The sequence below is a fragment of the Odocoileus virginianus genome, chromosome 2 (genome assembly GCF_023699985.2).
Source record: "Odocoileus virginianus isolate 20LAN1187 ecotype Illinois chromosome 2, Ovbor_1.2, whole genome shotgun sequence".
Taxonomy (NCBI): domain Eukaryota; kingdom Metazoa; phylum Chordata; class Mammalia; order Artiodactyla; family Cervidae; genus Odocoileus; species Odocoileus virginianus.
Genome location: NC_069675.1, coordinates 2,830,147 through 2,853,096, shown reverse-complemented (window position 1 = coordinate 2,853,096; position 22,950 = coordinate 2,830,147). Strand labels below are relative to the sequence as shown.

General features: G+C 52.0%; 1 protein-coding gene across 4 annotated transcripts in view; it reads right to left on the bottom strand.

Moving 5' to 3' along the window:
• Positions 1-217: 217 nt before the first annotated feature.
• Positions 218-22,950, bottom strand: part of CNNM4 (cyclin and CBS domain divalent metal cation transport mediator 4) — a 36,925-nt gene continuing 14,192 nt past the window's right edge. Inside the window, exons 2-7 of one of the 4 annotated variants that reach the window (XM_020906331.2) lie at positions 10,165-10,308; positions 9,797-9,931; positions 8,642-8,811; positions 8,351-8,447; positions 3,275-3,456; positions 218-2,744 (exon numbers count right to left, since the gene is read on the bottom strand). In XM_020906331.2, the coding sequence (XP_020761990.2) occupies positions 2,547-2,744; positions 3,275-3,456; positions 8,351-8,447; positions 8,642-8,811; positions 9,797-9,931; positions 10,165-10,308 (926 nt within the window). In that variant the 3' untranslated portion in view covers positions 218-2,546. The remainder of the gene's footprint in view (positions 2,745-3,274; positions 3,457-8,350; positions 8,448-8,641; positions 8,812-9,796; positions 9,932-10,164; positions 10,309-22,950) is intronic. The other 3 variants (XM_070474455.1, XM_070474452.1, XM_070474458.1) reach the window with 3 other exon arrangements.

Here is a 22,950-nt window from a genome sequence, read left to right as displayed (position 1 = left end):
CTTGCTGTATCGGTCTAGCAGCAGCTGGCACTCTCTAGCCCCTGTGACAACAGCCTTGATTATGTTTTTGTAAGTTACATGTCCGTTTCCTTTTTTTTTTTTAGTGCTAAACAGTCCCAGGATGCTTGTCTCTTGCCCTGTCATAGCCAAGCACAGCCACTTCAAGCTCTGTGACAGGACCTGAGCTCAAGACAGGCAAACTGCAGGCTCACCAAGATTTATCCATATTTCATTTTTTTATTACCAATCAAAAATAAATTCCATATATCGTTTAGCAAATATTATCATTGTTTTGTGACAAAAGACACAAGAGTCATAACAACAAAACTCCCCGAGAGTCAAAACTCATAACAATGCCAAAATAAATCACAAAAATATACAAATTAAAGTCTTATGCAAAATAAATACGAGTTACTTGCTACGGTGGCTGTGACTCGCCTACCCACATGGAGGCCTGCTGTTTGCAGAGGTCCCCCTTCCATGGGAAGACGCGCAGGGCTGGGCCAGGTCCAGGGTACGGCTCAGCCCAGGAACCAGAGGCTGGAATAGGAAATGAGAAATTGCACTGGGAAGAGGAAGTCATCGGACCAGTAATATTTGGAAATAACCATGACCCTCTGCAAAAAGTGATTATAAATGGGGACAGGGAGAGGTGGGGAGGAGGGACCATCTCTTGAGAGCATCTGTGTGTGCAGAGAGGTAGCCATGGAAGTGTGTGTACCTGCTCCATGGACTTCACACACAAACACTAGGTTCAGGCAGTGGGTGGGCTCAGGCAGCACTCAGACCCCAGGAAAACCGTACTGCAAGCCCCCATGTGGACGCGGAGAGCAAGCTGCTCCTGGAGAAAACTCAGGGGTTTCCCTGGACAGGGCACGAAGGTCTGGTGTCTTCCTTATGGCCGAGCACCCACAGGTGTCACCACCTTCTCTCCAGACTTGTGGGAATCACTTCTGTCACTGGTGAGGCCTGTCACACTGACCGGGGCCCAGCGTACTTGGGGCAAGGCGTTTCCCGGTCACTGCCAGCAGAGTGCTTGGGGCACCCGGTCTCACGGGCTGAATACACAACGTGCGGGAAGGCCTGCGAGGCCCCCTCGTCTGTTCCAGGCCCCCAGCCGTTCCACCCAACCAAAGGGCCAAAGTGGACCTTGGTCCCACAGCCTCCCCGACAGGGGGAAGCCTGCTGCTCAGGGAGAAGCTGCAGGACTGCAGATGGGGCTGGGGCACCCAGGGTCCAGCACCACGGGCTGCAGCAAAGACCAGGATGACAGCTCACACTAGGACCACACACGTGGGTAGGACGGGGCTGCTGGCTGGGTGCCTTCTAGGTGGAAACCTCCTTTCCCGGGTTCTGTAAGTACGTGAACAAGGTCAGGTGAGCCTCGGCCACAGAGGAAAGGGCATGAAGAGCCAACTTGTGCTGGCTTCCTACACGTCCTCCTGACCTCAATCCCCAAGAGACACGGGTTTGGGATTAGAAGCAGGGAATCTGGAGAGAAGGGCTTTGTGGGTCAGTAATGAGACTTGACTTTGGCTATGGGGTGGGAGGGGGATGAACTGACTGCTAACAATGTAGATGCTCATGACCAAGCTCCCTCCTGGCCCCGAAAAGAGCATCACAGGTAAGCCCCTCTAACACAGACACTCTCCCCACCAGGGGGAAACCTTTGGTGAAACTGAGGGCAGGGCCTGGGGAGCAGTCTGGTTAGAAGTCTTAACGGTGTGAGACCCGCCTAATACTTGGGAGTCAGTCCCACGACAAGGGGAGAGCTGTCCAAAGGGGTGGACGTGAGGCAGACCGTGGGGCAGGCCTCGGCCCAACCCAACTCACCAGGAGACCCCATCAGCAGGGTTCTAGGAGGTTCCTGGGTCCAGCGATTGACAGGAGGAGGCATGCTCCTCTCCACAGTTGGGACTGTCACCTCCCTGACCAGGGTTCCCAGAAAAATCCCTTGGCCTCGGTGACGACAGGTGAGCCTCAGCGTGCATCCAGGCAGTTGTTCTCAGCGCTATTTGGTTCTTTGCTTCCTGGGAAGAACTGTCTTCTCTCCCAAGAAGAAATCTTCCTCCAGGAGACTGCAGTGGTGCCATCTCTGGAGGACGTGGAAGAGGAGTAGGGAGAGGTGGCTCCCTGAGTCAGGGATGCAGCCAGAAGGTCACAACTGGGAGCACGTTATGGCTATTGCTTCCCGGGGTGAGAAACCCTACCCCTTTTAAAGTTTCTGTGGAAAAAAAAATTGCTTTTAAAGTTCCTTAACCCTGTCTTCCCTTCCCCCTGACATTTAAAAAGAGGTGCAACGAGCTGAGTTTAGGAGCGTTCCTGGTCGCCGGTATACTGCCCCACAGTCCGGGGCCGTGCAGCTGCCACCTCCAAGCTGTTCAGAGGACCCTGTCAGAGACCAGGTCCCCCTCAGGCAGGGGACCCTCTGGCTGCTCAGTCAGACAGGGCAACTGTACCCCTTCCGGCCTAACAGGCCCCCTGTCTTCTTGTGGGCCCACTGGGGAGGCCCCCGCGGGGCTGGCGGGGGACCCCGGGCCCTCCTGTCAGATGGCGCTCTCGTGAGACGTCCGGTGCAGCAAGGAGTTGCGCTCATTCAGCAGGTTCGTGGTCTCGTCCGCCGGTGGCGGCTCGGCCTTGTCAGCTGAGTTCTCGGTGCAGATGGCGCACCCGTCCAGGGGGAACTGGGGGCAGTTCTCCATGCGTGAGGCCAGCAGCCCGTTCTGGTACTGTTGCCGGGTGATCTGCAGGGGGGTGGGCAGGGGTGGGGTGGTCACTGAGGGCAGGGTTGGGGGGCCAGGGAAATGTGGCCAGGATGGAAGCTGAGTCCAGGAAAGAGGGCGTGACCCAGGGCAGTGTGTCTCAGAAGCGCCCCCCACCAAAGAGTGAGAAGCCAGAGTAGGAAGGACACACATCCCAGGTCCGGGCCCGCCGTGCTGGGCCTGCGTGTGCCGTGTGCTAAGCTTCAGTCATGTCTGACTCTTTGCAACCCCATGGACTGTAGTCCGCCAGCCTCCTCTGTCCTTGGGATTCTCCAGGCAAGAATACTGGAGTGGGTTGCCATGCCCTCCTCCAGATGATCTTCCCAACTCAGGGATCTTGTGTTTCCTGCATTGGCAGGCGGGTTCTTTACCACTAGCAACACCTGGGAAGCCTATTCACGCTGGGTGCAGTGGATCAAAGAAGCTGCCGATGGACTGGAGGCAGAGTGATCCAGATGCCCAGGAGGCAGAGGATGGGGCTGCCCCAGGCAGAGGGCCATGGGAGTGCTCACCTTAATGTACTGGAGGTCCATGAGTGCCCGAACGCTGAAATCAGAGATGTACTGGCCCAGGATCGAGCTGCCAAACTGGTTGCTGCTGCCTGCCAAGGGCACGGTGCTTGCCGTTTCTGAGCGGTCTGGGTAGCTGAGGGAGGCCGAGCGACTGAGGGCCGTGGGGTGGGATGGGGAGCGGTCTGTGGTGGGGAGAGAGACCGTGAGGTCAGGGGCCGGCCTGGTGCCCCTCACAGCCTCCTGTCCAACCTTGTCCCTCAGACACCTGGGCAGTGGTGCCCTCACTGGAAACGGAAAGGAGTTCTTGGGTGCAAACAAAGCCCTTATTCAAGGTCTGACCTCATCAGAGCAAACGAGTTAGTTTGTTTAGAAGTGTTGTGCAGTAAGTATTCAAAAGTCTACCCGAACAGAGAACAAAACAGAAAACAAAAACCTGAGACACAGAAAGTTTATGTCTACAAAAGCTCTCATTTCCCCCGACAAGTAATGAGGCAGGGGCAACACAAAGATGGCCCGAGTGTGGTAGACAGCATCTCAATGCCCACTTCTGTCAAGGGATGTAAACTGCACACTTCTAAACTATATGAAGAGGAAAACCTACAGTTTGCACTCTCTCACCATACATACAGACACCCCCAATGTGACACCCTGCTCGTATCTCAAAATGCTTCTAAGAGGTCAAAAGCGTGTTCCATGAGACTTGTGTGTGGAACAGTCCTGCCTGTGTCTGCTGAGCCCAGCCAGTCTGGCAGGCGGATGGAGGCAGCAGACTCTTCTCACAGGAACCTGGAGGCCCCAGAGCTCCAGCTTCCCACACTGGGGTGTCTGGAGACTGATCCCAGTTTCCATCCCATGAGGCAGAGCCCTGGGGTAGCTATGGCAGTGCCTCTTCCCATCACTAGGGGCAGAACAGGCTTCATTCAGCTGATAGTAACCAGGAAAGGGGAATGACTCAACCTCCAATGAGGAAGGAACCAGCTCCTTATTTTGCAAAAGCAAGGGCACACACATTATTGTACCTCATTAGCTTGTATTTTGGGGGAACATTCAGAGAACAATGAAATGCACCAAGAAGTTAATTGTGAAGGCATGCTGGCTTGTTTTAAACAAACAGGTAGTGGCCTAAGCTGATTTGCTTAGTTAACTACTAACTTACTAATGACTCAGTTAACTATTCTAACAAACAGCCCAGTGAAAAAAGCAACCACTGAGTCTAGGTGACTGACTGAACCAACTGAGACTGAGTTCAGTAATACTCCACATCTGAATTTCATTCATAAAACTAGGAACACACAGTCTGGGTATTCCACGATGGGTAGCATACAATAGCAATCCCCAACCTTTCTGGCACCAGGGTCCAGTTCCATGCAAAACAATTCTTCCATGGACCAGGGTGAGGGGGGATGGTTTTGGGACAATTCGAGGACACTGCATTTACTGTGCACTTTATTTCTATTATCATTACATCGGCTCCACCTCGGATTATCAGGCATTAGATTCTGGAGGTTGGGAACCCCTGGTATACAGCCACCAGAGGACCATGTGCATCTATCACTCATTCAAACTTAAGTAACACCTCGGAGGTCAATATTTCTTACTGTTTAACATTAATTATTTCAATGACATAATGCTTTTAATTAATGCTTATTAACACTCCAGAGATAGGAAGTGAATTTAAACCAACATACATTAGTCACATGGTCTGTTAAAACAGAGGTCCTAGAAATTTTAAAAATACGAAGTTTTGTTTCTGAATGATGAAATTATGATACTTAATTTTCTTAGGATTTTTCCTACTTTTCTAAATAAGCTATGTTACTATTAAAACAAACCCAAAAAAGTAACCAAAAAAACCCCAGGTAATTTTGACTTGGTAATCCAACTCTGGAAATAATATTCTAAGGACATAATCTTAAACACAGAAGAAGTTTTTCCATAAAGAGGTCTACATCGCGCCATTATTTAGAATACATACCCCCATGAACATGCGTAAGGGGGAAGTAACAAACAAAGGCACTTCTGCTTGGTGAGACCCTGCATAGCTCTAACTAGAAAGCTTATGGGAAACTGTCTCTGGTCCCATATCAGGTAAAGACATGAGGATTCAAGCCATGTGTATGTCAACCCCGCCATCTATGAGACAGGAAAGGAGAGCGAGGCTGAGGGGCTGGCCAGTGAAGACCGATGCCGTCCACTCCGTTCTCATCAGGCAGCCTCCTGCTCAAAGGCCACTCATCACAGCCAAAAGTTGGCTGTGTCTGAATGGGACCAGCAACTGCTAAGTCACCTTTTTACTTTTTTAAGAGAGTCAGTTTTTTTTTAAAGTGTGCTTTCGTATATTAAGAAGGAAAATAGCCCAACTGTACGAACATCAATGGGAAACAGGCGCCTGAAGTGACAGGTTTCTAGGACGGCCAGGGCCGCGAGAGCCACTTTAAGCCATGCCAGGAAACGAGCTCAGAGACACCCGCGCTGCTCCCCCCTGGGCGCAGCAGCCCAGGCCAGTCTGACGTCAGGACCTCTGCTACCCCAGTGTACACGGGATACGGCAATCCCGTGAACTCAAAGATGCTGGCGCCAACACGGGCCCCACCGACCCTGGTCCAGCGCTCAGGAGTGTGACCTGAGGAAGGCCAGAAACAGCACAGGGCCTCTGGCCTTTTCCCAAACGCTTCCTGGTTTCACTATAATAGAGAAAGTACAAGTAGTAATTGAGCTCTAGCTAAACATTTCATATCAATTCTCTTGCCTACTGCGGCCAACAATTCTTAAGAAGTGGGTACATGTCTTGTTCCCATTTCACAGGAGGAAATCAAGACTCAGAGAAGGTCAGTCAGCTCCCAGAACCATTCAGCTGGTCTTGGCGGAGACACCACTCAACCAGGGCAGTCTGACTGTGGCCGCACTTCTAACTCCAAGAGGCTGCCTCCCCCTGGCCAGTGGACACCATTTCAGCCACAGAATAAAAAAGCAAAGCTTGTGAGGAAAGGTGGGAAGGGAAGCTTTTTTTAGAGAAGGTTGCATGTGTGTGTGCTCAGTCGCTTCGGTTGTGCCCGACTCTTTGCAACCCTGTGGACTGTAGTCCCCCAGGCTCCCTGGTCCTTGGGCCTCTCCAGGCGAGAATACTGAGAGGCGACAAGTCGTCCTGCTGAAGTCTGTGTGGCCCTGAGCAGCAGGGCTCACGTGGCCTGACCGGGAACAGCCCTTCACTCCCAGCCTGTCACGTGCGGGTGTATGTGTGTGTGCACGAGTCTTCTCAAAGACTGAAGGACCCTCGGGGAAACCCTTCCAGGACCTGGGCAAAGGGACACAGTAACACAGAAGCCCAGGTCAAGCAGAACCAACACCTGTCAGGCTGGCCCACACATGTGAACGGGCGGGGGGGGGCGGAGGTGGCCCCAGTGCCTGCTGGGAGAGGTTAATGCAGCGGCAGGATGCAGGCTCAGGCGACAGGTGGCAGTGCACATCTTCTAGCCGTGCCTCGTTACCTGAGAGCCAGGAGAGCAGGGAGTTCCGCTTGCCAGGCGGACACCCAACCAGGGTGGAAGGTACTGGAGCAAAAGAGGAGAAGGTCAGTGGTGGGAGGGTGGACACAGAGCCACGGGAACAGCAGGGAGAAGCAGACCTGCTGGGGGCCAGGCTGCCTTGAGCAGAGATGGGGTGCCATGGGAAAGGGGACCCAGCTCTGATGGGGAGGGTGCCCAGAGCCCATAAATGAGCCCTGACCAGAGAAGGACGGAGCTGGCGGCGTGGGCCCAGAGCTCTCACAGTGAACACAGAGCCCCCAGAAGTCATCTCCCTTCCCTTCCAGCCACTGACGTGGGAAGCAGGGGCCTCCAGGTCAAGACAGGGCCCAGGCCCCCAACCCGGCTCTGAGGCATCACTGCAGAGAAACAGCGCTTAGAGGAGCGTCCTGTGATGGTGTGCCCTGCTTTAGAAGGCTTCCCGAAGCTGGATGGTAAGAGGTCCTCCTAGGAGGGGCAGAGACGTCCTCCCCAGGCCTGGGGCACCTGGGCAGGGGCCACCTGTTCCCAAACCCGGCTCTGGAGCCTTGTTTCCCATCCCCCTCCCTGCAGGTGCCTGCTCGTGCCGCTAGATGAGCTGAACTGTCAATACGCATGTGTGCCCAGCCGCCCACACGGAGGTCTTCTTTGTCAAAGGATAGAAGCAGGCACAGCGTGGAGGCACCCCTCTCCCCCTACCATGCGCCTGTGCTCAGCACCAAAGCAGACTTCCCCCTCTACAGCCTGCAGAACCTGTGGCTGCTCTCAAGGCTTGGAGGCGTCACACCACTAACGAGATGCCGAGTTGGGTGACACTGGGCCTTGTCTGCAGGGCGCCCACTCCAGCCACAAGGCCCCTCTGGTAACAGGAGCCTGAGCCACCTAACAGTGGAGAAGCAGAGGGCCCTGGAGTGGCAAGAGAGGCCTTCTCAGAGGCTGCCCAGTCCTTTCTCTGTCCCTGAGCTCCTTTATTCCATTAGAACTGACTCTTAACCAAAAGGCGGTGGCTCAGCCCCCTTACTGCATGGCCAACAGGCCCTGGCCTGGCCCCGACCATGGGCGCCTTGGATTCCTCACCCCATCGGCTCCCCTGGCCCAGTCTTCACTAGTGAGGCCACACAGCCTCCCTCCACCTGCCTCTCTCTCAACTGTTCTCTGCTGTCATGGCCACGGTGGCCTGCTTGCCCAGCTCGCCCACTCTGCTGCTATAGGTCCCCCTGCTCACAGGCCCTGCTTCATATCATGAGCAAATGCCATCGACTTCCTGGGCCTCCCTGACACACACCCACCAGCTCCCTTGTCTTCTCCAGGCTGGTCTCACCATCTCAGAACGCACTCTCAGCTCCCCTCCAGGCTCTGCTCAGAATCCCCTTCCCTCCACCCTCGGACCCCTGTCCCTACGGGCAAGTCATTTCTCCAGCCTACCTCCTCAAAGTCCGGGCCCTCACTGGCCGCCCCTCCCCGAAGGCACCTGGGCTCTGAGCCTGGAGACGGCCCCAGGTTCCGGCAGGGGGGCAGCCTGCCCATATCCCGAACCCCTCCAGACGTGCTGGGGGGCGGTCCAACGACTCACCAGAAGGGGCCGAGGACAGGGCCATAGTCCCATAGTAGGAGAAGGCACCCGTCTCAAACTTCATGTTCTCCTTCCCGGCCTCCACCTCCACCTTCCCCTGAAAGGACACGGGTCACGGTCAGAGAGAGAGGAGACCACCACCAGGGAGAAGAGCCGGAGGAGCGAGGCGTGAGCGGGGCTGCGGGCCCCGCGGAGGCGCTGAGACCCCGAGACCGCGAGGAGGCCACGGAGGGCCTCGGGAGGAGGACGGGCAGCGGGGGTTGGGCAGAGGGCACGGAGGGGCAGGCCCACCTGCAGGATGAGGACGAAGTAGTCGGCTGGCTTGTTGCGTGTGTACAGGTAATGACGGACGTAGTGCTTGTTGTGCTCGTCAAACCTGAGCTCCTGGATGACGTCTGGGTACTTGAGCAGCCGCAGCAGGATCTTCTCTGATATCAGAGCAGGGCTGAACTGGGGGACCTCTGAGGGAGTAGAGAGGAGGGTTTCGCAGGAGGCCAGGCGGCACCTGGGGCTGGTCACACCTGTGCTGGACAGCTCCTCGCCGCCGGGCCCCGCCTCCCGGGGTGGGCAGGGGGTGCGCCCTTGGCTCTGGCCTCAGTGGACATGGAGCTGTCTGCCTGCCGGGACCATGGCTCCTGCACTAATAGAACATGACCTCGGGCACATTCCTTCACCTGAGTCTCAGTTTCCTCATCTGTAAAATGGGGGTTTAAAACTTCACGGGGTCACTGCTTGCTGAAATGGGATAACAGACGTAAGACACTGAGACACGCGCTTGCCATGTGGGAAGTGCCCGGTACACATGACTAGTGCTGTTGTCCGAGTCCACAGCATCCATATCCCAGCAGAAAAATCACAGGGTCACAGCTTCAGCAAGTGAGGGCGGGAAGGAAGTCAAGAGTGAGGGGAGAGGATGGGGCAGGCAGGCATTTTCCTATTTAATCACCCAGGTCTCCAAGGGAGCTATGAATCAGGGGTGAGAAGAGAGAAAAATGACTGACTGGGAGGTCAGGTCCCATGGGACCCGGCAGATGCAGGCGGAGGGGAGGTGGAGAGACGAGAGCAGAGCAGGATCCAGGGGCTTGGAGAGGATGAGCGGGCAGGGCTGCAGGTACACCCACCGGGAGGCGGCATGTGGAAAGGTCGTCTTCTCCCTCCTCAATGGGGAACCTGGTGCCCACCTCCCATCCTCCCAGCATCAAACCTCCATAACAAATCCAGATGCTTCCTGGAAGTGTGCAGCAGCAACTCATTAACAGGGAAAATAAACTGCAGGGATCGTCAGGAGTGGGGGCTAATGGAGGGACAACGCCTCGCCCCCTTCCAGAGGCAGCCAAGCTTGCCCTGGGCCCTTCATCTGCCACAGCCCTCTGGGGAGGAGAAGCCAGAACGCTCCCTCCACGGCTACATTCTGCCCCTACCCGGAGGGCCCCCTCTTGCTCTTACCCGTGGACAAGAAGCGATGAGCAGCCAGAAGTAGCTGAGGTGAAATTTTCACCTTGAGTTCATTGTCAGCATCTTTGAAGGCTGAGAAGTCACGCTTGTTCTTCTCAGAGACCCGTTTCCGGCTTCGGTTGTCAGCTGCAAGAGAGAATCTGGAACTGAGGCCAGCGTCCTGCAAGGACTCGGGAACAGACTAGAGCCCACCCGCCGGCTCCCAGCTTAGCGGGCCCTCCTTCCACCAGAAGCAGCAGCAGCATCTGGACTGAGACACGAAGGCCGGGAGGAAGGATGGCCCTGGCTTCACACTCGGCCTTCCTGTCCCGGGACAGCAGGTGTCCGTCAGAGCGAGGCAGGTGGGGCGGGGAACTCACTGTACATATCAGACTCGTCCAGGATCTCGGACTTAATGATCTCCTCAATGACGTCCTCCAGGGTGACCAGGCCCAGCACCTCGTAGAAGGGGTCACCTTCGCCCTCATTGTTCACCTTCTGCACGATGGCCAGGTGGGACTTCCCTGAGGAGAAAATGTAATGAGTTGGAGGAGCAGAGAGACCAGTCCTGAGATTCCTTGAGCAAAATATTAACACATTTGGGGTCACGAGTCCTGAAGTTGTTGCTGAAAACGGATATGGCTTGTACAGAAAGGAAAACCAAAAGTATCTTTTAATTTAGGACCATGTGTTTAAATAGAATGAAGATGGGAAGTCCCAGCTTGGTGTGGTGTATCAGGGGCTCCTGGGAGGGAGAGATCCCCACCCTGACAACCTGCAGACACAGACAGCCTCCATCAGAGCCCCGTGTGCGTCGGGTGGACAAGGGGCTCCCAGGGGGCCTCAAGGGCCAGCCACATTCCTTCAGAAGTGCCCCTTGGCATAACTCCCCTGCGTGTACCCAAAAGCCATGATCCTGCCCAAGGCAAGGCTCTCAGTTCCCAAAGCCATTAACAAATTAGCCCAGGCTATAATTAGGCCAGGCGGGTACTATAATTAGAGGAAGGCCACCCTTGAACCCCAAACAAGAGAAAGTTAGGAGGTAGAGGGTGGGGAGGAAGGACCCTCCACAAAGCTGAGTGGAGTGGCAGGGCTTCCCAGGCCTTCTTCTGGGATCCCACACTTCTCACAGGTCCCAAACCCCAGCAAGTGACAACAACAGAGCCCGGCCCCCACTCTGGGTTGAAAGGGACTGTGTGCCCCCACACACAGGGACACGGGTCTGGAGGGGCCTAAGGGGAAAAGAGCCAGAGGGCCGTGAAGGTCAAGTCAGGTCTCCTGCTCAGCTTCCCCTCCATGACCCAATCCTAGCTGTGACTCTGTACCGTGTCCCTGGAGGAGGTTCTCCAGGTCTCCAGGGTCCCAGGGAAGCCCAGCCCCAGGACGCATCTTCACAACTCCCACGGGCCTTGGAGAGGGAACAGAGAAATGCCACTTCCCGTGACCAGCATTTTAAAAAATAAAGTGAAGAATCACAGAGTACACTACGTGTGATGGGGGAAGTATTGCCCCTTTAATGAAACTTTTCCACAATGTGCCAGTCATCGTGGTACATGGATTTCCAGTTGTGGTCAAACAAGGGCTTCCCAGGTGGCACTAGGAGTAAAGAACCCACCTGCCAATGCAGGAGACATAAGAGATGCAGGTTCGATCCCTGGGTTGGGAAGATCCCCTGTAATAGGGAATGGCAACCCACTCCAGTATTCTTGCCTATGATATCCCATGGACAGAGGAGCTGGTGGGCTACAGCTCATAGGGTCACAAAGGGTCAGACACGACTGAAGCGACTTAGCACGTACGCACATGGTCAAATAACTCTCAGCACCTTGCCAGGCAGAACCATGGCTAGACTCGATTAAAATTTCCTGAGGGTCTTGAGAGATGAGCCAGCAAGAGCTTGGCCAAGGTCCTCTGTAGGCAGCAGCCAGTCAGGGACTCGACCCAAGGGTCCAGCCCCCAGCCTCTCCGCCTGCCGGATGTAGCCCATACAGAAGTGCCCTCTGGAGTCAGAAACAATGTCCCCAGGGGCCTGGGGCAGCCAGTTAAACTATGTCATGGGGCAGCGCGGGGAACCAGGATTAAAGCAAGGTAGCTCTTACCACTTTCGGACCTACACGCCCTAATTAAGCCTGGCAGTACCCAATGTTGGGGAGACACACAGGTCCTCACAGGCAGTCTGTTGGGCAGGTCTGTCGCTCATTTCAGCAGGCCAAACTGGCAGTATGTCTCAAAATTCAGGGTCCCCAACCTTGGGTCTGGAAATTTCAGGGGTAGGAACTTTTTCTATGGGTGGAATTTTCAAAATGCAGAGAAAGCAAAAGGGTTCATCAGAACATTCAACAATCTCAAACCTCAAGGGCAATGAATGGGGAGGGAGGTGGGAGCAAGGGTCAGAATGGGGAATACATGTACATCCATGGCTGATTTATGTGAATGTATGGCAAAAACCACCACAATACTGTAAAGTAATTAGCATCCAATTAAAATAAAAATAAAATAAATTTTCTTTAAAAAGGCCATGGATCAGGGGCCACTGCCGCTCTGGGAAGAATGCAGCAGAGTGGGGTAGACCAGGCGTGGGAGGAAGCCCTGCAGAGACTGTAAGGGAACAGGATGCATGGTGCCGTTCACAGACCTGCGGGGTGGTAGTGCTAAACTGCCCTGTCACTGTCGGGAGGCGGTAACGATGGTCACCTCTGGGGCTATCTGGAGTTTGAGGGAGCGCCTCAGTACCCTTCTATATTGTTCTACTTGCTGGGCATGTTTTACTTCAACAGCTTTTTTTTTTTTAATTGAGAAAAAAAAATGAAGGGGAGAAACAAGTTAAAGGGAACAAAGGGAAAGTGGTGAGAGAGCGTAGACAAGGACCCTCCGTGCCGAACCCCTACCGCAGACTGAGCCCCGGGGACCAGGTGGGTGTCTGGATATGGCTCAGTTAGGGGGTCCCTGCTCACAGACTAGAAGTCGGAGCCCCTGGAGAGAAAGGACAGTTCCAATAATCTGAGGAAAAGTCCTCCCCCACTGCTGCGACTGACGGTGACTGCAGCCATGAAATTAAAAGACGCTTGCCCCCTGGAAGAAAAGCTATGACACACCTAGACAGCATATTAAAAACCATAGACCTCATTTGGCCAACAAAGGTCCATACAGTCAAAGCTATGGTTTTTCCAGTAGTCATGTACGGATGTGAGAACTGGACCAAAAGAAGACTGAGCGCTGAAGAATTGATGCTTTTGAACTGTGTTCTTGGAGAAGACTCTTGAGAGTCCCTTGGACTGCAAGGAGATCAAACCAGTCTATCCTAAAGGAGATCAGTCCTGAATATTCATTGGAAGGACTGATGCTGAAGCTCCAATACTTTGGCCACCTGATGGGAAGAGCTGACTCACTGGATAAGACTCTGATGCTGGGAATGATTGAGGGCAAAAGGAATACGGGGCGACAAAGAATGAGATAGTTGGATGGCATCACTGACTCAATGGACATGAGTGTGAGCAAACTCTGGGAGACAGTGAAGGACAGGGTGCTGCAGTCCCTGGGGTTGTAGAGAGTCAGACACGACTTAATGACTGGACAACAACTGAACCCTCTAATTGACCCACAGGCTCAGAACAAGTCCTGCCACACAAATGGTCACGGGTCACCCTGGGCCTCACCAGGAAAGGTAAGCAGCTTCTCTGAAGGACCAAAATGTCCCTCCGTGGATGAAACGAGTAGGTTCCTCAGTTCCCGCTCAGCCCTCTCGCCTCCTCTCTGGGGAGCCTGGGTTTGTGGGCTCCACTGGTGGGTGTGGGCGCCCTCTAAGGGCAGCACTTTCCAGCAGGTAGGTACCCTGTAGGTGAGTGGACCTGGGGCTCCGTCCTCGGCCAGCTCTGCCCTGCAGGCTAAGAGCCTGGAGCCCTGGCGCCAACTGCGGCTGGCCAGCTGGGGCCCCGACACAGAAGTCACCTTCTGCTGACCTGAGTATGGACCCTGGGCTGTGTTTGCCTTTTTCCTAACTTACCTGTCTCCAGAAAGGCCATTCTTTGGTCTTAGCAGAACCTTCTCCCCGCCTGGCCAGAGAACCTCTCTTGCCCAGGTCACCAATGACCTCCAATGGTGGGGTCTCATTCTCAGGAGACCTGCCCAGGCTACAATTTCTGAGCAACTCTCTCTCCTCTCCTGGAAATCCTCCCTCCCCTCGGCTTCCAGGAACAGCTCTCCTGGTGTTCCTCTGACCCCAGGGCTGCTTCTCCTTCCTGAGAAGAGTCCCGGGGCTCAGTCCTTGTACCTGGCCCTTGCCTCACAACTTTAAATACAAACTATACATCAAGGTATCTCCAATAACTGTTTGCAGCCCTCTCCTGTGCCCTCTAGACTCACATCCAGCTACTGGCTCACAGCTAGCTCCACATGGATGTCTAATATTGGGGTTTTCCTGTAAGATGTTACAGAAGAAAACCTGAATCAACTTTTTGGCCAACCCAATATCTTGCCCTTGACTCGGTCAACCTCCTGCCCCAGACCTGCGAAGTGGATGGGGGCGTGGGGGAATAAAGTGCCTCCACTACTTCTCTACCCTTCTATATCCAGCCAGTTGAGCAGATCCCATCAGCTCTGCCTGCAACGGACACCCAGAATCCAACCACTTCCGGGAGCCTCCACTGCTACTGGCAGACGCTGCTGTTGTTGTTTAGTCGCCGAGTTAAGTCCAACTCTCTTGCAACCCCATGGACTGCAGCCCGCCAGGCTCCTCTGTCCATGGGATTCTCCAGGCAAGAACACTGGAGTGGGTCGCCATGCTCTCTCCTCCAGGGGATCTTCCCGACCAGGGATGGAACCTGGGTCTCCCGCATCGCAGGCGAATTCTTTACCGTCTGAGTATGCTGAGCCACAGGCCTCTCCTCTCACCCAAAGGGCGAGATCCTAAGTCTTCACCCGGGACCTGAGTCTACTCTCCACACTGCAGCAAGGGGGAGCCCCGCTGCACCCCAAACCCTCCAGTGGCTCTCCCACTCCACAGAGACGCTGCGCTCCTCACGGGGCCTGGGCCCCAAGGCCTTCGCACTGCCCTCCTCTCCAGCGCGGGCGACTCTCAGCCCCCCGGCTCTTCCTCCAACATGAGGCCGCTCCCCCAGCCTGACCTGCTCCTCCCCCAACAGCCACCCGCTCAGCCCTGCTTCAGGCCTGCGTTCAACGCTCAAACATCCCCTTTCAGTGAGGCCTACCCAGAGGGCCTCACTGAGGACTGCAAGCCTTCCTCCAGCCCCACAACCGGGTCTTTATCACCGACAATAAACAACAGAAAGTGCTTGTTCATCGCGATTATCGTTTTATGGCCCATCTTCTCCCACTAGATGGAGAGCTCCATCGGAGCAGAGGCTTTCGTCTGTGTTCCCAAAACTCAGAACAGCGAGCGGCACATAATAGGTGTTCAATGAACACCTGTGGAATGGATGACACAGTTCACGTGGTTGTGCCTTAGGAACCAACAGTGGAGGGGGAGAGGGACAGAGACTAGGCAAAGAATTATTCTGAATTTCAGTCATCAAGAAGCTTTTGGGATTTCCCAGGTGGCCCAGCATGCTAGGACTCTGTGCTCCCAATGGAGGGGGCCAAGATTCGATCCCTGGTCAGGGAACTAGATCCCATATGCTGTAACTGAGACCCAGTACAACCAAATAAAATAAATAAAATATATATTTTTTAAAAAAAGAAGCTTCTGTAATTCAGAAATTACTGTTAGCTGATTTACCATTTAGAATAAGAGGATCAAATTAGGACTCAGACTTGTGACTCTCATTGTATGATATTTATTAAATCTAATGTAGAATTTTATTTTAATGAGTCACTTCATTTGATTATGAGTGTCCATTCAACTGGATAATTGGGTTTTGGGGGACGGTAGGAATGAGAAATGAAACATGTAAACCGACATAATGTGTCTACTCCAAAAACTGATAATCCCATATTTTCCAAAGCAGTCCTAATTTTAAAAAAACAGCTGAGAAAATGTAGCAAAAAGATTATATTTGGCTGAGCCATATGAAATTACTGATGTTTGAGTATTTCCAACCAAAAAAAAGAAAAAAGACAATTTCAATTCAAACGGTTTAACCAGCCTAGGGGGATTCAGCATGACTTCTGTTTTCTTTTTTATACTTTCCTAAATAGAAATTCTAACATTTCCATTTCCATAGTCAATAGTACAATCAGAAAGAAACTCTTACGAACGTCCTCATGTTGCTTCTTGGGGCTTAGGGCTTCCCGCGCCTTCTATACTCAAACGCTGCAAGGACTGGGAGAGTCCTGTGGGGCCGGAGGCACCTTGAAGCTGCTGTCCCCAGCTCACCTCTGGGCCCTATCTGGCTGCAAGCTTGCCGGCTCTGCCCTGGGCAGCCTTGGCCCAGGTCAGAAACCTACACGTGAGACCTCAAGAAACCCTGGCGGGATTGGCAGGTACAGACTGCCAAGTGGCCCAAGCAAGCCTGGGCCTCTTTCACTGCCCTCTCCCACGGGGAAGAGGAGGTGAGCAGAGGGAGGACGCAGAACCTGCCTGAGTTCCTCAACAACCCTCCCCCACCTCTCCACCCTTCCACCTGCCCAGGCTCAGCCCTGGGTGTCCTGTGAGCACTCACTGCCCCCGAAGCGCCCCAGGTCTCCCTTTCAGTACTCACAGTGCTTGTCGCATCAGCCGCCTGGCATCCAGCCAGGTTAGGATGCAGCTCGGCACAGTAACTCACCCCTCTCCAAGCATCCTCCCATCGTCTCTCACCGGATGCCGGCACACAGCAGACACTCCAAAGTCTTTGCTAGAAACACACAGGGAGGTCTCCAGGGGCACCGGAAAGCCTATTCCTCAACCCACCACAATGGCCATTTTAGCAAGCGCCTGTGTCCCCTTCTCCCCAATAAAAACCTTTATAGTCTCTCAAAGACCATAAGAAAAACACATTCCTAGGTGCTGGGTTTCAAAGTACACAAGGGCTCCAAGAGGCCCTGCTCACCTGCTCTAGCCACCTTTGCTCACGGAAAGATCCAGGGGCCCCAGGTCAGACGCAGGCATCCCACAACCCAAAATGGTGTCCTCGGCATCTCTTTCTGGCCTCCCGGCAGGTCTCATCTCCTACCAACCCAGGTTCCAGGGCTGGCCCTGAACTCTCAGCAACCCCCACCAGGAGAGGAGCTAGCCAGGCTGCCAGAGGACAGAGCCCTGGGCCACAGGTCGGCACTCACAGACAGTGGGCACCCCGATTTCCTGGGAATCCCCCTCCTCTGCCTCCCTCCATCCAGCCAGGGCAGGATTAAGCTGACTATTAATAGTGCTGACCTCAGCCAGCAGGAGGAGCCTCAGCCCAGCCCAGCAGGAAGGCAGGGCTGGGCAGAAGAGGAACCAGAGAGGCAAAGCACAGCCCTCCCAACCCCCAGTGCCATCAGCTCCAAGGGGGTGGGAGAGTTACACACAAAAGGAGTATCGCAGAATATCTACAACAGGGAAGGCCTGACCGGGGAGGGCCGGGAGGGAGCTGTTTAATCAATGAGCAATTTAAAAGAACAGAGGGACTTTCCTGGTGGCTCAGTGGGTAAGAATCCACCTGCTAATGCAGGAGACGCGGGTTCAATCCCGGGTCCCGGAAGATCCACATGCCATAGTGCAACTAACTAAGCCCCTGTGTCACAAGTATTGAAACCCGCATGCTTAGGCCCCCCACACTGCAACTACCGAGTTCAAGGGCTGCAGCCACTAAGGCTCGTGTGCCTGGGACCTGTGCTCTGCAATGTGAGAAGTCACAGCAAAGAGAAGCCCCAGCACTGCAATTAGAGAGTATTCCCCCACTTGCTGCAACTAGAGAAAGCCCACACACAGCAACAAAGACCCAGGGAAACCAAAAATAAAATTAAATAAAATTTTTAAAATATTTTTTTTTAAAAAGTGAAAAAATCTTACAGTTTTTTAATTTAAAAAAAAAACAGTGAGGATGTCCTTAATTCTAATATAAATTAAAATATGAGGCTATGGTGACTGAAAGAGAGCAGTATTGGAAAGAACAATGAAATTTTTCCATCATGATCTGACAGTATGCATCAAGATGTCAAATGTGTAAGACCTTGGACTAGTCAGTTTTCTTTCACTTCTAAGAAAGACCTGAACTCAATAGAAGTGCCCAGGCCAAGAGCAAGGTGTGCCCAGGAGGGTCTACCCAGTGCGATTTATGACACAGCACAACAGCCACTATACAGCTAATGCAGATACAGGTTTATTCTAAGGGACGGCGGTTCACCATTTGTGTAAAGCAGACAGCTCCAAACCAGGGCAGTAAGAGTGACAGCGGTTTCTTTTGCTTTGGCTTAATGCATTTTAAGGGCTTCCCTGGTGGCTCAGATGGTGAAGAATCTGCCTGCAATGCAGGACACCCTAGTTTGATCCCTGGGTCTGTAGGATTCCCTGGAGAAAGGAATGGCAACCCACTCAAGTTAGTATTCTTGCCAGGAGAAATCCACGGACAGAGGCTACAGCTCATGGGGTCGAATTTTAAATGGACTTTAAAGTCAACCTGTATTACTTTTTAATGTTTCCATTTATAATCAGAAAAGAAAAGAAGGCGATCTCATTTTGAAGGGGAGAAGCAATCTAGTTCACTGCTGACTCACTGGAAGAAAACCCAACAAAGACATTTACAGCGGCAGGATGAGAGTGACTCTGACTTTTAATTCTTCATCATTTTCCACTCTTCTGAAAGTTCCTATGATAAAATCCACTACTTCTATTTTTATTTTAACTGAAAACAGAAGACACACCTTTCTGCACCTGGCATGTTGCGCTCGGCGAAGTCGCTGCAGCACAGGGCTCCTCAACTGCCCCTGGGGAAGTTCGCTGGTAGGGGCCAGGACGGAGCTTTGCTGATGGACACATGATTGTTTCCAGGTTTCTTCCTACTGCAGACAACCCCGCAAGGACAATCCCTCATTTGACACATGTGAGATAACATTTATAGACGTGGAGTCACTAAGTCAAAGGGCAAGTTCAATAGAAACCTCCAAACTGCCTTCTCCAGGATGTGTCCGCGTTTCCACTCTCACCTATAGAAATTGTATTTGGCGGTTCTTGACTCACTCCTCCATGTCTAGATATACAGCAGGTGCTCGATAAGTAAGCTATTCAATAAATAGCACCAATGAAAATACTGCCTTTTGGTGGGCTATGTTTTTAAAAGGAAAGAGATGAAAATGAATGGCAAGAAAAAGGGTTAAACAGAGTAAAGCAGAAAAAGAAAAGTCATATGGAGACAGTCTCGTAGAAAAGAGAAATGGAAATGGAGGCAGGTGGGTGCTCACTTGCACAGGAGGGCACAGGTAAAAGGGGCTCCATAGACTGACCAGGAAACCAGCCAGCCCAGACACTGAGCAAGACAACAATGCAGGGACTTCCCTGGTGGCCCAGCAGTTAAGAATCCACTTTCCAATGCGGGCGACTGGGGTTCGATCCCTGATCTGGGAACTAAGACCCCACAACCTGCAGGGCCACTAAGCCCGAGCACAACTAGAGAGTCTGTGCACCACAACAGAAGACCCCACATGATGCAGAGAAGATTCCACATGCCACAACTAACACCCCACGCAGCCAGATAAAGATAAAAAAAAGACAGCAACGCTGACATGGCTTGTCAGGACAGGATCTCCCAAGGGGGTACCTATCCCTGACACTGTTTCCACTGATTTTTAGTCCAAGATACAAAAGCAACTTTAGCTTTTGTTACTACACAGACTGGCCATGGATGGACCCAGACTAGGTCTGCAAGCCAGCAGGTCACCAGCCATCACGGCTGACCAAGGGGCTCTGGGGATCCTGCACACACAAACACACTCATTCACTCACTCACTCACTCACTCCCATTCTAGCAAATGGAGAGCAAGTGCAGACAGCGATTTACACACGATGTGAAAAACATAACCGGAGCACAGCTCACAAGATAGAGAGCTGCTTAACAAGGAGACCCCGGAGTGAAGACAGAGGCCTACAAAGGCCCCGTTGCCGCCCACCGCCCCAACCAGCACTGGGGGAGATCAGTGAAGATGGAGTCAGGGCTGAGTGGCTGGCCAAAATAATTCAGACAAAGAAAACTGTGAAACGCAGACATACGTCTACATTTTTTGTGCCCTGAGAAAATATATAAAGTATGTGCTAGAGATGATAGGAAGTGATAACTATTAGCAAAACGTTTTAAAAGAGTGGTTATTCTATTTTTACTTCTTTAACAATTTTTTCCTTTGTTTTATAATATTTGTATTAGTAAAACATACATGTATACAGTGTTTGAATGGAGAGAGAAATTATAAAAATTTAGAGAAGACTTCTCTGGCAGTCCAGTGGTTAAGACTCTGAGCTTCTTATGCAAGTGGCAACAGTTCGATCCCTGGTCAGGGAACTAAAATCCCACATGCCGTGTGGCATGGCCAAAACAATTAAAAAAAATTTTTTTTTTCCTAATAAGGTCCATAATCCAAGAAGTTTAAAGAGCTGTTTACAGCCTCCCTGTAAAGAGCCACACTTTCACTGTCCCTTCACTTAGTAGACACTTGGGTGTCCCTCCCAGGGTCCACATTCCCCCCCCCCCCAACCCCGGCACCGAGCAGTCAGGGCGGGTGAGTGTGCGGGAGGGGGCAGGGAACTGTCCCCCTCTCCTATCCTCCAGCCCTGAGGAGCATCTATGATGGACCCCACTCTTCACAGGAGGGAAGCCCTGCTCAGAGAGGTCCCTGCCCAGGATCGCACTGTGAGTGAGTGAGCGAGCTGGGATTCAGAAATGGGACTTCCCCAAAGAGCCTTCTTTAACCCAAGTGCCCCAGGGGTGAAGCTGTTGACAAGGAGATGCTGGGGGACCCTAAGCCTGGTCTCCCACGCTAGGGACAGGTCTTCATGTCTTTGATTTTTCAGTTAACCAGTAGTCTCTAATTTCTAACCTTTTATGATAGAAAATAAAAGCATATACAAAAGAAGAGGAAATAATATAATTACATCCTTCACATACCTCAAACAATTAACAACTCCTCTGGCCAATCTTGTTTCCTCTCTCCTCCCACCCACTCCACTGGTTTATTATGAAGGAAATCCCAGATCTTATCTGTAAACATCTGTTACTTTTACCCAAGCACTTCAGTGCTGGTGATTTAGTCGCTCAGCCCTGTTCAACTCATACGCGATCCCATGGACTGCAGCCCTCCAGACTCCTCTGCCCATCGGATTCTCCAGGCAAGCATACTGGAGTGGGTTGCCATTTCCTTCTCCAGGGGATCTTCCTGACCCAGGGTCAAACCCAGGTCTCCTGCATTGCAGACAGATTCTTTACTGAGCCACCAGGGAAGGAAGCCCAAAGCACTTCACTCAGCATCTCTAAAAGTTAAGGACCCTTAAAAAGAGCAAAACCACAACAGTATCATCACACCCAAACATGTAATTCCTTAAGATCCTCAACAGTCAGTGCTCTAACTTCCCCAATTTTCTTGTACTTTTTTCTCACATTTAACTAATTTTTACATGATTTTTTTTATAGCAGTAACAACAGTAGAAGAAGAAAATTAATGTAACTTTTAATCTTACCTTTCATCAGAGGTAACTACTGTTAACTGCGTATTTTCTTTGGCCTTTTAAAATTAATATACATAGATAAAATAGTACCATATATTAGGGGCCAAAAAGTTCATTCGTGTTTTTCCATGTATTCAAAAACTTGAACTTTCTGGCCAACCCAATATATTTTCTCCACACACTGGATCATCGGGTAAATACTTTTGTACCCTGCTCTTTAAATACTTCACATTCTCTGTATTTGCCTATGTCATAGAAATATCTGTAGAAACTGAATGGCCTCATAATATTCCATTGTACACATATACACACAATCCCAAGTCCCACTGGGTTCTTAAACTGTGCCCTTCCCTTTTTGCCATTATGAAAATCCTTGTAATAAACATATTTGGGTCTACCTTCATGTCCTTAAGATAGATTTCTGGAAGGAGAATACCTGGATCAAAGGACAGGGCTTATTTCTTGTTTGTGTGAAGTTTCTTCAGTTAGCTGAGGCATGAGTTCAGACCTAGGGCTGGTGTCTTGGTCCTCAGTGATATAAAAACTTCTCCTGGAGGACACAGGCAGGGATGGTGCAGAAGGCGGGGAGGAACACAGAACTGGAGGAACATTACACAGCAGAGGAAATAGGAGAGAAGATGCTGGCCCGGCTGACCCGCTGTGATGGGAGGAAGGAGCCACCGGCCTCTTGACTTCAGACACTTTCAGCAAACTGACTGTCTCTCCGCCCAGTCCTCTGGTCTCAGGAGCCCCTCTGGCCTTTCCCCCTAGCACCCCAGCTCCTGGCTGCCTGGCCTCCCACCCCAGAGCCCCCAGCCCAGGAGGCGCCCCTTCCCCATCACCCCTCCCATGATGGCTCACAGATTCACAGTGTCCTTACTGCCTTGAGAGGCATCCACTCTTTGGACCTGTTTGTGCAACCAGCTAATAATCTACGGGCAAATCAATCTAAAAACTGGACCACCGTCCAAGAATAGAGATGCAGACGTAGAGAACAGTCTTGTGGACACAGTGAGGGGAGGAGAGAGTAAGACGAACTGAGAGAAGCACTGAAATACGTATATTACCGTGAGTGCGACAGATAGCTAGTGGGAAGCTGATGTACAGCACCGGGCGCTCAGCTCAGCACCCTGTGATGGGAGAGGGGTGGGATTCGGGGGGGGTGGGAGGGAGGCTAAACAGGGCGAGGATATATGTATACGTATGGATGATTCACCTTGCTGTGAGGCAGAAACCAACACAACATCGTAAAGCAGTTATCCTCCAATTAAAAATACATTTTAAAAAATTAAATGGGACATTCATGGCCCACGTGTCTCGTGTTAGCCATGAAGATATAACAGGAAATCCTCTTAAATGCTGACATCAAGATACCTTAAGTCTAGAGCTGGCTTCCTCCTGAACTAAACTAGTAATCCTACCCCTTTCACAAAAAAAAGGGGGGGTTCCCTTGGTGAACCCCAGTTGGTTCCTGGTAGTCACACATGTTCCCAAATAACTTGTAAACTATTAAAATAATTCTAGACCTTGATATCAAAACCTGAAGGAGAAAAAAACTAAAAAATGGAAAAAAAAAAAAACCAACAACCCTGCAGCAACA